The sequence below is a fragment of the Arabidopsis thaliana genome, chromosome 2 (genome assembly GCF_000001735.4).
Source record: "Arabidopsis thaliana chromosome 2, partial sequence".
Classification (NCBI taxonomy): domain Eukaryota; kingdom Viridiplantae; phylum Streptophyta; class Magnoliopsida; order Brassicales; family Brassicaceae; genus Arabidopsis; species Arabidopsis thaliana.
The window spans coordinates 7894518-7910648 of record NC_003071.7 but is presented as its reverse complement, the minus strand read 5'-3'; the positions used below and the strand labels follow the sequence as shown (position 1 = coordinate 7910648).

The 16131-nt window shown below is 30.0% G+C and overlaps 2 protein-coding genes across 2 annotated transcripts, besides 1 other annotated feature; both read left to right on the top strand.

Annotated features, from left to right (window-relative positions):
- Window positions 1-608: 608 nt before the first annotated feature.
- MPK7 (MAP kinase 7) lies at window positions 609-2875 on the top strand. The gene is made up of 3 exons (NM_127374.4): window positions 609-932; window positions 1268-1697; window positions 1788-2875. The coding sequence occupies exons 2-3, from the start codon at window positions 1275-1277 to the stop codon at window positions 2469-2471; spliced, it is 1107 nt and encodes a 368-aa protein (NP_179409.1). The 5' UTR covers window positions 609-932; window positions 1268-1274; the 3' UTR covers window positions 2472-2875.
- An 8531-nt stretch (window positions 2876-11406) lies between these two features.
- Window positions 11407-12637, top strand: bZIP2 (basic leucine-zipper 2). The gene has a single exon (NM_127373.2). The coding sequence runs from the start codon at window positions 11846-11848 to the stop codon at window positions 12359-12361; it is 516 nt and encodes a 171-aa protein (NP_179408.1). The 5' UTR covers window positions 11407-11845; the 3' UTR covers window positions 12362-12637.
- Window positions 11607-11732: a sequence feature (AT2G18160.uORF1).
- Window positions 12638-16131: the final 3494 nt, after the last annotated feature.

Here is a 16131-nt window from a genome sequence, read left to right as displayed (position 1 = left end):
TGGAGAGACAGAATCTTCGAAGATCTATGGAGAAACTCAAAGTTGATTGATAATCTGCGTTCGTCAACTGATAGGTTTACTCAACCATTTGCCACTCAAATTAGTTATGTCATCATCTGATGTTAAATCCATCAGCCACACTTATCCTTTTTTTAATCTAATCCTCAAACCTCTCCGAAAGAGACAGAAGGTCTTCAAACCAAGAGTGGTTTTGTAGTTGACCACTTTTTGAGGCTTTTAAGTTAGGTTTAACTACACCCAGTGGAAACTTCGGTTCGGACAACAACAAGAAGTTGCTCCCAATCTACGTTTACCACGTGTCACTTTTTCAGTCCACCCACGTGCTTAGCCGGTTACTTGATCCATTTAAATCCTCAATTTCTGTATTCGTGTACGTATATTATACCAAGACAAATTCTACTTAATAAATATCTTACTCAATCTTTTTAATTAATTACAAAAATTCCTATGCATTATTTTTTTCTAATTACCAAATATAGTAATAACAATCCTGATTTGTATGCAAAAAAAAAACATGAAGAGTCCATTAAACTTTAGAGATTTTTTAATTAAAGATAGTTTGTAACTGAAGTTTTGTTACACAAAAAATATCTAATCTAAAAAGAATGTCGTTTTCGTAATTAGAAGACTTTGTAATTTGTTTTTTTCCTAAAAAACGAAAAGAAGTAACCAAAGCTTCTTCATCAACCAACGTATTTTGCTTCCTTTCTTCTTCTTCTTCTTCCTCTTCCCCTAACATTCCATTCCCCGTATGGGTCTCACCACTTCCTAACTCTTCTCTCTCTTATCTCTTCTTGTTTTAGCTATGAAGAAGCAATCTCAATTCAGATCCAATCATACCCTTCTCTTCTTTCATCTCTGATCATTAACAACAACAACAACGACTCGGGTTCTGTAAATTCAGTTATTGGGTATGTTCGATCTCTTGTTCTGTTTCTTCTCTTTATTCATTTAGCTTGTTTTAACTCTTAATTTTTGAGTTTTGATTATGATTAATCAAGAGTTATCATATTAAAAAGAGAATTTTTATAACCAAAGTTTGCTTTTTTCTTATGGAGTAGTAAGATTGATAGCTAAGTAAAGGAAACGATATTAAAAAGAGAATTTTTCTTAGTTGAATTTCACTTTTTGGAGACGTAAAGGAGAAAAAAGCTTCAATGATTCATAAATCGAAAATTCTCTATAAACCCTTTTCCAAAATCTTACCAATTTAGGGGAAAAATACTGAAAGTTTTGGTTTTTGCAGAGAGAAAATGGCGATGTTAGTTGAGCCACCAAATGGGATTAAGCAACAAGGGAAACATTACTACTCCATGTGGCAAACATTGTTCGAAATCGATACAAAGTATGTTCCGATTAAACCCATTGGAAGAGGAGCTTATGGTGTGGTTTGTTCTTCTATCAATCGTGAGACTAATGAGAGAGTTGCTATTAAAAAGATTCACAATGTGTTTGAGAATCGTGTTGATGCTTTGAGAACGTTGAGGGAACTTAAACTTCTTAGGCATGTGAGGCATGAGAATGTGATCGCGCTTAAAGATGTTATGTTGCCTGCTAATAGATCCAGTTTCAAGGATGTTTATTTGGTTTATGAGCTAATGGATACTGATCTTCATCAGATTATTAAATCCTCTCAGTCTCTTTCTGATGATCACTGCAAGTACTTCTTGTTTCAGGTAACTTTAAGTCCTTCCTCGGTAACTCTATGTTTCGAGTTTTGTATGTTTAGTTATTGAAATAAGTCTTGTTCTTGTTGTTGTGTTTAGTTGCTTAGAGGGTTGAAGTATCTTCATTCTGCAAACATACTTCACCGGGATTTGAAGCCCGGGAACCTCTTAGTTAATGCGAACTGCGATCTCAAGATTTGTGATTTCGGGTTGGCGAGAACGAGCCAAGGTAATGAACAGTTCATGACTGAGTATGTGGTTACACGTTGGTACAGAGCACCTGAGCTTCTTCTTTGTTGTGATAACTATGGAACCTCCATTGATGTATGGTCGGTTGGTTGCATATTCGCGGAGATTCTTGGTAGGAAACCGATTTTTCCAGGAACAGAATGCTTGAATCAGCTTAAGCTAATCATCAACGTTGTTGGTAGCCAACAAGAATCTGATATTCGGTTCATAGACAACCCGAAAGCTCGAAGGTTTATAAAGTCTCTTCCGTACTCAAGAGGAACTCATCTCTCCAATCTTTATCCACAAGCCAATCCTCTAGCTATAGATTTGTTACAGAGGATGCTTGTGTTTGATCCAACCAAGAGAATCTCTGTAACCGATGCGCTCTTACACCCGTATATGGCGGGGTTGTTTGATCCTGGATCCAATCCGCCTGCACATGTCCCAATCTCTCTGGACATAGATGAAAACATGGAGGAACCAGTGATAAGAGAGATGATGTGGAATGAGATGCTTTATTACCACCCTGAAGCTGAAATCTCAAATGCCTAAATCAACATCAATGATCATTAAGAGTAAGCTTTTTCCAGTTTTTTTTTTTTTTGCTTTCTAAAATGCAGCTTTGATGTTATGTTATATATAGCGAGTCCACAAACGCGGGAACAGATCGATAAAAAGCCCGGTGCTTTGATCTCGTCTGGTTTGATTTAGTTGCAGTGAGTGAGTAGTAGTAACAGAGTTTGAAAAGTGGCTCTCAGTATCTTTACCACTTTGTAAATGTGACTGTTTGTTACTAAGTAAGTTAAGGCTTGTTTTTGTTACATTATCTTTGAGTTGATGAGTTTTACTACTGATTTTCAGGCCAACTCTTGTATTTTGTATAGCTTTGCCATTGCCCACTTGCTAGCCACACGAAATAATTTTTTATAGTTTAGATACTCTCATACTATAAAGTATAAACTAATAAAAGTATAGATGTTATTTTCTCTAGTTTTTATCCTACCTTTAAAAAGCCGCCAAACATGTTTTCAATTCATTATAAGGGAAGATTGGATAATGTGTCACTTCATATTTTTCGTTCTTTTTAGTACTACCAAAACAATTTCAGAATATATTAGTAATCTTATAAATAATGATCTAAGGAAGTGTGCTATTTTTTTCAGTTCCAATATGAAGACTAGTGTGTTTTAAAAATACTTTATTTTATAAGTGTATTTATTTCAAAGGTGAATTAGCTAAATAACCAATTCCTGAAAAGAAATTAAATATCTAGCACCATAAGTTGCCGAATTCAGAGAGTAACACATGAGGTGTGTGTAATGACAACACACTCTTTCACCACACACTCCTTCACCCAACTCTTTCATTCATGTTTAAGGCGCGTGAAGAAAACAGAAGTGTAGTGAATTATGCTGACGTGGTCTTTTAAGGAACAATAAAAGTTTAAGTTATGTTGAGAAGAGAAAAGAGAAATATGATTAAAATATGTTCACCCTTTTTAATATTGTTTACTATATTATGTTAACAATATTAATTGGTTAAATTAATAATACTATTAAAAAAACAGATTTTTTTTGTGTATCTAATATGATTTGAATTTTAAAAATCGGATACGAATTTCTTAAAAAATGAATAGTGATACCAAATTCTATACATATCATCATAGAAAAATAGAATAGTACTCCCTATGTTCCTTTTTGTTTGATTTTTTAGAAAAAAAAATTGTTTCTAAAAGATTGATTTTTTAGGTTTTCAATGCAATAGTTATTAGTTATAATTGAGAAATTGTAAACTTCAATACAAATTATTGAATATAATTGGTTTAGAGTTATTGAAAATTGTAAATCCCAAAGAACAATACATTTAAAAGCAACATTTAATATGTTTTATTAATATTTGTGTTTTTTCTAAAAAATCAAACAAAAAGGAACAGAGGGAGTATATATTTGTTCAAACCAAAACTTTGATTCCGATGAATCCAAATAATCAATTAAATATTTTTTGATGGAAGGATACTAAACCCTAAGATAATATATAGGGAACCCAAGGGTTTTAATCTAAAATAATGATTAAATCACTTAACATCCTTAATCAAAACAAACAATTCGTTTTAAAACGTATATAGTACAATGTATACGTAAATAGTATATTCACAAAATAGAAAAGTATCTCTCAAAAATCTTCCAAAATCAAAATCGATTTATTGGCTATTTCCCTTTAGAATTTCCAACATCGTAAACCCTTTATCGCTTCTAGATCTAAGAAATCCATAACATGATTGTCAATTTGTTATTCATAATTCTCAATTTTATTTTCCATGGATTTACAAATTAAAATTCTCATATGAACTTTGATGGGAAAGTGAAGATTAATTTGACATAATTGGCGAAAAGATTTCCCCGGATTTTTCTAGTATTCTCTGGCTGACGAAGAATAAATATAGTCAGAGTATTATTGCGCTAATGGTGTTGTTATAAAATAGAGTAAATCAGATTTGAGTGATCCTATCGACATTTAAGATTGATCCATATATAATTTTGACTTTTGTTCAGTTGATGGTGATGTATGTAAAGATTCGTAAGAAAAGGGAGAGAGAGATGAAAGAAGCACACTTCATAAAAGAGAAGAAAATTTATTCACTAGGATGTCTTTTGAAGAAGAAAGAAGAAGGAGAGCGAGATGTACAAACACAGTAAGAGAAGGGAGAGAGAGATGAAATGAGCACACTTGATAAAAGAGAAGAAGATTTATTCAATAGGATGTCTTTTGAAGAAGAAAGAAGAAGGAGAGCGTGATGTACAAACAGAAGATAGTATTGTCAATATTACATATATTATACATAATATCTCTTTCTATTGTTCGAAGTGTTAGTTTATCAATTAAAATATTTTTGTTGGTTATATTTGCTAATTCCCCTTATCTCAATTCTAATAAATAAATGATAAAAATATTCTTACAAATTTGTCTTTTAGGTGAAAAAATTGAATACAATTCAAAAAAGAAAAATAAATTGAGAAGCCAACAAAAAGGAAAAAAACACAGCATACACTAAAAAGAAAAAAAACGAATGGATTGAGAAGATATAGGGCTGACCTAAACTTTAAGAGGGCCCCAAGCACAACTCAAATTTTGTGGCCCATGAGCTTAGAAAATATATATCTTATACAAAAAAAATAGACAAAATGAAATCAACGACATAAAAAAAAAAACAAGGAAATCTAGCCCACCTGGTTAGAACAGTAAACTCATTTTTGAGCAATGTGCTGCTGAGTTTGAAGGCAACATTAATTTGTGGCCACATCAATAAATATATGCTTGAAAACTCCAACTCCAACCCCTAGTTTCTATATTTGGCTCATGTTCAGGTCATAAAATTTAGTCAATATACTATTTTTCTTTTTTAAATGTGTATACCAATTTATAATTCTTATATATTCATCAAATTTCTTTAATAAATGTAATCAATTTGTTAAAAAGTTCAATATATTTTTTTTAACATATAGATTTATTGTTTATTACAAATAATGAAAACAATTACATAGAATATTCTATAACGGACAATTCCTTCTTATCCTAATTAGATCTACGACAAACGATACTTTCTTCTTTATATTTAAGGCTCGGCATATGGGTAACTTGTTCATGTTCATGTTAAATGGATAATAGATTTACTACCCAATAAGGAATTGTAAATATTCGGTTCCAGTTCGGTTTGAGTATATTCGGGTTTGGGTCAGTCTGGATAATAATTTTGAGAACCGGTAAATACCCAAAAATTTAAATTCTCTTTGTTTCGTGTCTGAATGGGTAAAAATTACTCATAAACCCAAAATGTATCTCCAATACCCGAACTTTTAAACTAATTTACATGCACAAAACAACCAAAAGAAAAGAATGAAACTTCAAACTTGACATCCAAATCCAATCCAAAGTCACAGAGATTAATACTTAGAATTAAGAGTAGAGAAATTAGAATATGAATAAGAAAACATAAAGATTGTCCGAAAATCAAAAACATAGAATTAGAACGGTAAGCTAGTGTGAACCCTATCAATGTATAAGACTATATATTAATATACCGTATATATACACATGTCTTGTATCAGGTTTATGGGTACCGATGTGGTAATGGGTAATCTTCGAACCGGACCGATACCCACAGGTTTACCAACACTCTATCCAATGAAGTATTTTCTTGAAACCCTAACCCGTCCTTAACCTCTTTTTTTGGTCTGGGTATTGGTTTGGGTCGAATCCGATTTATTTTTTCATGCCTATTTATGTTTTTGATGGACACCTTCAATGATCTACGACCTGATGATACTTCCCTTTCAGCATAAAATCTCGTGAACGACTATAATTGTACATCACAGGAGATTTCATATACACTTTTCTCAATTAATCTGTAAATATGTTAATAAATCGTAGTATTTGGGACACCAACCTTAAACCTCTTAATATAGAAATATTAGTTAACGTTTGGTCAACCAATAGATTCTTGTTTAAATGTTTGATTGCATGTATAATTTTTTTGTAATTCTTTTATTTTTTTTAATTTTCAACATTGACCTAGTTTCTTATACATGGAATTATAAATTTTTGTGAAAAGAATGACAAAGGAATAAAATTCATGTTCCAAATAAGGAGTTTTTCCTCTTACAATCAACTAATTTGAAGGTTTAAAAATTTATTGATGAAAAAAACGAGTGTTTTTTTTTCTTGAACGCCAAAAGTTTCGATTGTTATACAACATTTTATATATATATATATTTAATTCTTTAATTAGAGTATAAAAAATGTTTTTGAATATTAGATAGTAGAGAGAAGTGGCAATAAATTATTTTCAAATCCATTTTGATTCATTGATTGAAAATGAAATTAAAAATAAATAGAAAGGATGATGGGAATGATTTTTCTTTTTCAAAAAATCAACTAATCAATAAGTGATATATATATATATAGAATCAGCCAAACATAATACAAATTTGATTTAGACATTCAAATCTAGTAATTAAACCGCTTGGTGTTCAAAACCTAGTTTTTCAAAAAGAAAAAGAAAAAAAGAATTAGAGTAATGAAATGTATTTAACAAAATTCAATTACAAAAATAAAATTAATTTTCTTCCACACACACATATCACATATGACATAACAAAATCATTTGACAACAACCGTGTGATTTTTTTTACTTTTTAAAGATGCAGAGAATCAAATCACTTTTAACAGAAGCACATGACCTGTAATCTTTTACAAAATCTTCTTGAACAGAAGTAAAATAAAGCTTTATTTTTGCTTCTTTGAAGGCTTTGCTTAGTGGTGAAGTAGTACACAATAGTAGCTCTTTCTCGATTTTATGGTGTTATTGTATTTAATTATTCGCATATTAAACTAATGCCGACCAAAACAAAGAAGAAACTACTAAATCACTAAGATTATTTGAAACAATACAACTATTAACTTCAAGACTCTTGGTTCTTTATTTAAAAAGCGAATGTTTTTAGGTATGCAGCTTATAATAGACCGTCTTCAAAATGAATCACTATAAATTAATTTTCGAGTATGCTCATCTGCCCCAAAGAAAGAAAGTAAAGGAGTATGCCCTATCGATATTTATGCTAAGCTTAATAATTTCACTTGTAAGAATATAAGTTTTCATTTTGGTTGGAGACAAACAAAATAAATAAATAAAGCTTTCGAAGTAATTATTAATGTGCCGAAAATGCTGACTTATAAGTCATTTATAAATTAATCAACTCAATAATCATAGACAAGTGACCTCATTGATATGCCCATTACATGTTTAAACTTTTACAAAGAGGTTCAATGAATATAAAACAAATCGTTGTTTGGGAATATTCCTCATCAATTACATCATTGAGATATTTATATATTAATACCTCACATTAAAGTGAGATTAAATTCTATTTGACATCTCATTTTTTACCAATTTTAAATTAATTAAGAAATTAATTTTCTTAAAAAAGGAATGGTCCAATTTAAGGTCTGACCTATGGGCTGTGGTTGCATGCAGTGACTTTACTTTTTTAATTTTATTTTAACAGTTACTTTTTTCCTCATATTTCCACTATTCGCTTCTCTTTCTCAAAGTTGGAAGCTAACAATTTGTGACTCATTACGCAGCCCATTTTTTGTAGACTTTTTATAAAACCTTGTCTAATACTATTATACAAGAGTCAAGACTAATTTTTGTGAATAAATATATTGACTCTCAGGTAAAATTAGGTATGTATTCTGTTGTAAGCGTTTTAAATGTTCAATCACTTAAAACGATAAAAATCTAGGAGAAATTTTCTCTTTTTATTTTTGGTATTCAAGTATTTTCTTCTGAAGTTATCGCATCCGTGAACAGTACTAGAAATCTACATTATAATGTTGCTTAATGCCTATATATTACTATTAACATGACCATACATGCAGATTTTAATTATATCTAATTTGCAAAGTGGATATGCTAGTGGTACTTTCACAAATCTTAACAAAGAATTGAACCATTCGAACATTAAACAAAATGTTTTAAAGGAGTGTTATGCCATATTTTGATGGCCCCTTCCGACCTAACTTTGCATTGTCTTAACTTTATTATCATGAAAACCTAGTTAGTATATTTTTCCATTGTTAAAACTTGATACGTAAACCGGGACGTCATTCATTAAAGCAAAACACTTAAAACTTGAATATATAACAATAATACAATTTCTGACAAAGAAAGATTCCCCGAATACATGGTGGAGAATTAAATTGTGGGAAATATTTTAAAACCGTACTTTTCTTTAAATACCAGAAAATATTTACAAAGCCTTTTTTAAAGAAATTTTATTTAAAAAAGATTGTGATGGTTTTTTGGAAAATAAAAATTATATTCTATAATTTTCGTCTTAAATTAATAAATTTACTAATTTGTATATCTTTTTTTTATAATGTATTTTACATATCTTTCTAAATAAACTTATGTTTGAGTGATTTTACCTAACACTAATGGCCAATTAGAAATTAGTCGTCATTTCATCATCGATTAGGGACTGATTTTGATAGATTATCAATATTTTATACAATTAAAAAATGGCTATGAAGTTCCAGAAGAGATGAGCTATATGGACCCATGTGCTTATTGTCCCCTGCATCTGCTTAGAGGTTAAGTGTTAATCACCTTTATTTATATATGTTTAATACTTAATTATTTTTCTTTCGCCAATCTCATAATTAATTAGGTTTAAATTAAAACTGGAACTTTGACGTGTATTAAGAGCCGCTCATTGAGAACATGGATTGTGCAATGCACGTGGTTTCGTACGGTGCAGATCTACAAAAGAGATTCTGCGTCAAAGACGGTGTCGTGCACTGTTGTTGTCTAAATTTTGTAGGCGGTGAAATTATGAAAGTTGTCTACTAACGGTAACTAAATTAACTACCAACGGTAAATAAATTTTGTCTCAGGTGAAGGGAAATTATTAAATTTGTCTAGCCTTTTTACCCGCTATAAGTTACTATTCAGCGTGGGACGAAAAAAAAAAAAATTACTACTCAGCGTGGTGTGCCGACATAAAAATAATTACTCGTGTAAAAGAAAATAAAAACTATGAAATACTTGAAGTCGTACTATTAAATTATAATTTCCTTGGTTAATATCATCGCTGTATCAAAATTTAGATTTAAAATATGATCAATGATATAATTTAAAATATATATATAACGTATGATAAAACGATCAACTTACATTGTTAAGTGTTTCTAGAGCATTTTAAAAACATATTCTATAATTTCATATATAACATTTTGTTCATAAAACTTAGGTAAATTTGATCTCGAATCTTTAAAACAACCAAAATATTGTCCACAAAAATTCGGTGTAATATTGAAGGTTGTTGTTGTTCATGTTCTTGATTACTTTTCAATTCTCTACATTTTTACATATTGTTTCATTTAGAAAAGGAGTTGGTTGAATTGTGGTTTATCACTTAATTTTTATTATTTATATGTAATTTATTTTTAATATAAGGTTTTATTAATTAATTTGCCTGTAGTATTGTTTTAATGTATGTTTATAGTTATTCATCAAACAATTGTGATCAATATAAAGATTATCCGACCGTTAGACTCGTCACAGGAAATTTTTCTGAAGTTGAATTTCAAAAGCTCAAACAATTAAAACGCGTAATGATAAGTGTTGTAAAATGTTATAGAATTAAATTTAAAATTGTAAACAAAAAGATATACAAATAAAGAAATGATGTTGATGATGATAGTGCTTTATTTTCTTATATTTTTTGTGTGTCTTTACCAATAAGAAAAGAATAATCCATTTTTATAGATATGAAAATTTAGTAAATCAATTGAAATTATTACAAATGATGTAGTGTAGTTATTTTGAAAATGGAGTAAACATTATCTGTAGAATATGAATTAATGATACGTGTTACATGTATTAGACATTCATTGGATTTGTAACAATTTATAAATAATTAGAAACATACTTCAGATTTATCTCTTATAACTATATTATAACTTTTTCTAACAATTTGTGACAGTTTTCGTTTCATTTTAGTTCTTACCTTCAGTAAGATCAGCTTTTATTTTGTGTTAAACAAATTCAACAACTCGTACAAACACTTTATGAGACTTTTCAATAATTAAGACGAACAACAATGATCTAGTACACACAAATTAGATACTAACATTTTTAGTTCGAAATCATTTACTAAATTCAAAATTTTGATATCAATCACATGGCTCGAAATTACTGTATTAGATTGAAATATCAGAGCACATATCAATCCCACAAATCCTCATGAATTTACTTAATCCACATACTTTAAATTTTATTTTTAAATATTCTATATTTTCTTAAAATGTTGGCTGAAATAATGTTTTACAAAATTTTATTTCGTTGGAAAATTATTAAATTTATCACCTTCCTATTTGATATCACTTTTAATTCACCAATTGTATGTATCAAAATATTCAAAGCCATTGACTGAATTAATGGCAACAAAAATTATCAAAGATTTTCTGTAATTCCTACATTGACTACATGCAATTTTCAAGACATTGACTATTTTCAATAGTTTTCACTCTTTTTAATCTTGATATCTGGTCAACTTTTACCACCTACCTATTTGTCTATCCTACTACATATCATTAATCACACCATTAAACCACACAAATCTATACTTACCATTAATATTTTTCTTTTGAATACCAAAAAAACAATCAAAAAGTAAAGTGTCATTACCAAAAAAATAAAAAAGCAACATCCACCTACTGACCTACATATTTTTTTTAATAAAATTATAATGAATCATTTTGTTAGTAAAAAATAAAAATGATAAAACAATGGGCGCGTAAACGATTCCAGCTTTCCCCACCATCCATTATTTCCCAAAAAATCAAAATAAATTAAAAAGACACAAGTGGATGCTTGAGATTTGGTTTCTATATAATCCATAACACACCCTTCATCAAAAACCTCTTTCCCATTCACTCATCTTCTCTTCCTTATCTCCTTAAAAATCTTCTGCTGTTTTCTTTTTTATATTTAGAGCTCCTCTGTTTCTTCTCCAATAACCAAAAAAAAAAAAAAACTCTTCCTCTGTTTGTTTTCAAGTTCTGACATCATAAATTCAGACCGAGAAAACATAAAAATTTGAGTCTTTTGATGATCGGAAACTGATGACTCCCGTTCTCTGCGAAATCCTGCTCTCTGGGCTCACGGTCAAATCTGCTCTCTGCCGTAGAACCCATCTCGTTCAATCTTTCTCCGTCGTCTTCCTCTACTGGTTTTACAACGTTTCATGAATTGCTACAAACTCTAATTAATTTTTTCAGACAGATCATAAAAAAAAACCAAACATAAAACATAAAACTCTGTCCTTTTTTTGTCTTCTTGTAACTTTTCTTGTTAAAAATCAATGGCGTCATCTAGCAGCACATACCGGAGCTCAAGCTCTTCCGACGGTGGTAATAATAACCCGTCGGACTCCGTCGTCACCGTCGACGAACGAAAACGTAAAAGAATGTTATCGAACAGAGAATCTGCACGTAGGTCAAGGATGCGTAAACAGAAACACGTTGATGATCTAACGGCTCAGATCAATCAGCTATCAAACGACAACCGTCAGATCTTGAACAGCCTCACCGTAACATCTCAGCTTTACATGAAGATCCAAGCCGAGAACTCTGTTCTCACCGCTCAGATGGAGGAGCTTAGCACCAGACTCCAATCTCTCAACGAGATCGTTGATCTTGTTCAATCCAACGGTGCAGGATTTGGTGTTGACCAGATCGACGGCTGTGGTTTTGATGATCGTACGGTTGGGATCGACGGATATTACGATGATATGAATATGATGAGTAATGTTAATCATTGGGGTGGTTCGGTTTACACTAACCAACCCATTATGGCTAATGATATCAATATGTATTGATTAATAAAATTAATTAAAATAATTAGATGCCCCTTTTTTGTCTTTTTATTTTAAAATTTAGCCCATTTTGGTGTTTTTGGGTTGGTGTGATGATGTAATTATAGTACATGCATCTTTGATTGGTTGGAAGGATAAATATAAACTTTATATATATATTGGGGCATATATATATGAGTTGTACTTTGTCATGTATTGGTGTGTGTTTTGTTATAATTATATGATTATATATGTTTATGTTATCATGATTTTGTCTTTCACCTTAATATTCCAATTGTTTATTCGGATAATGGTTTGTTTATGCTTCGAGAAAAGCAACTTTTTGGATTGGTAATTTTTAAGAATGAAAAAAATCACATTTTGGATTGATGATTATATATATATATATATATAAGCTGCATTTACAATTAAGTTTTGGTTTTTCTGCAAATAACAATAAAAAGGAACTTCTAGATAACATGTCAAATCTACCAAGTCAAATTTCACCTGTAATATAATTCGTTGTCAGCAACGTAAGTGCTAAATAATGATCAATTATATAACAAATAGAGTTCCTTGCGACTAGGAGAAATTTATCATAATGTATGTGAAAAATAAAAGATCTTCAAACATATATATGATGCTTATATGTTTAGAGGGTTTTGTTGCAAGAACCCATCATTTTAATATAAGATTATGGTTTTTTTAGTTAAAACACAGATGAGCAAATCTTAGGTGTATGATAATTATTTAGAAATGTATTAAAACCTTCGTCAGTCAAACATTTTTGCTTAAAAGTATCATTCATACAAAAGGACATAAATTTAAAATTCAATGATTTTTCCTTTTTTTCAAATGTAATAACACCAGTGATAAAGTTTATTGTACGAACGCAAAACGTTCATATTAATGATGGTATCTTGAAGATTTATTTGTATTTATTACATATGTGGCCAAGAAAACATATAACGTCAATTTAGTTTTATTGCTTTTGCATTTATCTTTTCTAAGAATCTCTATGAATATATTGTATTATAGATATATATTGTGTATATTATATAATCTATATTTTTTTTTTTAATATTAGATGTTTCAGGGTCAGGGCATATGAACGTAATCTATTCTTTTTTTTAAGAAAGCAAACTTTTTCCAACACGAATTTAATCCGTGACTTCAAACATTTCCATATTTACGGTACACTTGTATTATTGTGAGTGAATATGGTTTATGTTTATCCTTTATCTTTTTGAATCTTATTATATATAAAAAGGTTGGTGTTGTGTCTTTACGATTTTAATCTTAACTTTATGTTATATGAAGACATATATGAAAACGATATATAAACACCAACAAAATAAAAATAATCATTATTGGATGTCCTATTCTCTTCTCGTATATGTGAAGCTTTACACTTGCTGAAAATTATTGGCTGTTTCTTCTGATTTGTTCAATATATATATATATATATATATATATATATATATATAAATGATCTCATCACAAACGATGGGCTATTATTTTTCGTATATGACATGAGACAATTATTAGGTATGCCTATATATGAATGAGCACTTTTGTTTGTTTGCCTGTGTTAAAGATCCAGAAGAGTGTACTGATGGGTACACATGTGATTCATAAGCATTTCGCATTTTTCACCTCAATACACATAAATAAAACACTTTTGTACGCCTTTTTGAAATAAGATAACTTTTATGGAACAAAACAAAATGTAATAAAGCAACAAACAAGGATTATGGATAAATGACACATACAGTGTTGTATCTTCGATAATATTAAGTTCTACACCATGCCGTGGATAGTCCATGATTTAATACCGTTTTGTCGATATATTAGGGATGACTTACACACGTAAAATCAAAGAGTGATATGTTAAGGATGAGCACATGTAACATTGAAGAGCCTATGAGTTTTATTAGAGAGCGTTCACAATGAATTTTAGTGTTTGAGCTAGTTATTGATTCATTCTAAAGATAATTAGTTTTTGAGGATGTTAAAGATGAACACATAAAATCGGAGCGACTATGAGCCTTGGAGAGCTCACTTAGGGTTGTATTGTTTGAGACAGAGTTATTTTTTGTCTAAATATACTAAGAATTTTTGTTGTTTCCATTTTGGTTCATCACTATCTAAGTCTATTTAGCCCATATTGTTCTAAGGAACAATAGACTTAGATAGTGATGAATCAAAATGGAAACAACAAAAATTAATGAAGTTTAGACAAAAAATAATGTATTAATATATTCATAATTATGCTTTATTCAGCCCATATTGTTCTAAGCTTAATGAAGTTTGGCCCACTTAGTTATTGTTTGTACACTTCTTATAGAGGCTGGCTCAAGTTATTTTTGGGCATTGTGCCCACTGCCCATTTAAAGAAAATTCTGAAAACTGTTCATAATATAAAATCATAGGAAACACTACAACTATAAATATGTACTTAACCCTAAGATACTTCTGATGAGAGCAATAACATTGTCGTTCAATTTTATATCAATCCTCACTCGATCATGGTATATCAGAGTTATAATTATCTAACAATCGGTTACATTCCTGTTTTTAAGCCATGTACTTCTACTTTTTATATTTGTTTTAACCCAATTGCTTCCAATATTCAAGTTCATCATAACCTCTGAATTAAGCCAAAGTACTTCCATAATTCAAGTCTATAATATACCTCGCAATCAACCCAAATTGCTTCTAAAATCAAGCTAAAATGTTTTTTTATGCAATAAAAAACAAATCTCATGTTTTCTTAAGCTGTATACATTTATTATGTCTTCAGAGCTTATATGCTTCTTTAAAGTTTTTGTTTATTAAAAAACAGATTTTCTTCAAAATATATTTGGTTTTAGTTTTATCTAAGAAATACAAGAAAAGAAAGAAAACAGCCTTCGGTTTGTTCTTCTCGACAGAAGATCAAGCATTCTCCATGGCTTCAACCATGCGCTCATGCAGCCTCTATTTTTCCCTTTTACTTCTTCATCATACGAAACATCTTGATTGAATTTAGTTCTAGTAAATAATGTTAAGTTTTTTTTTTCTTTTCTACTAAATAAAAACTCATGATGAGGCATAATCTATATACTTTGCAAGAAATGCTTTCATATTAGTGTTTTATTCATCCATAAAAAAACTATTTAAGTTGAAATAATAATAAATATTAGTATCATATAGGAGTATAACTTATATATCAGAGAACCATTTATTAAACTTGTCTTAATTATGTCCTTAAGATTGTACACATGACATGGCTCTGCAAAACATAACTCAGTTCAAGTATCCCTTGGGATGACATGCGTTTTCGGGGTTTTGTTTCTCGATCATTAATTAGTTTCTAGAAAGAGAGACGACGTCAAGAGTCAAAACCAAATGAAAGTAGGAACCACACACGCGTTGAAATGTTCATAGTTTTCTTCACCTTTGATATTCGCTTTTTACCTGCATATCCATGTTTTATGATAGAAGACAAAAACCCTTTTGCTTTTTTATTGTTTATAAGTCAACAAACGAATAACATTTTGAGGGATATTATTTGTTTTTCCTTTTGTCAAGAGAGCAGTTAGAAACTGTTCATACTCTTTGTCCCTTTTAGTTAATTTTTTATCACAACAAAGGAAGACTTGTGAAACCTTGACTACTTACTTACTAAACCACGACCAAGTAAAACATTGTTTTTTTTTTGTAACTATATAAAGCTTTCTTTATAATAGTTAGGTTTAAATCTGAAGTGTCAAGAATTTTAAAAAACGCGTGCGTGCTTTGTGACCGAATCA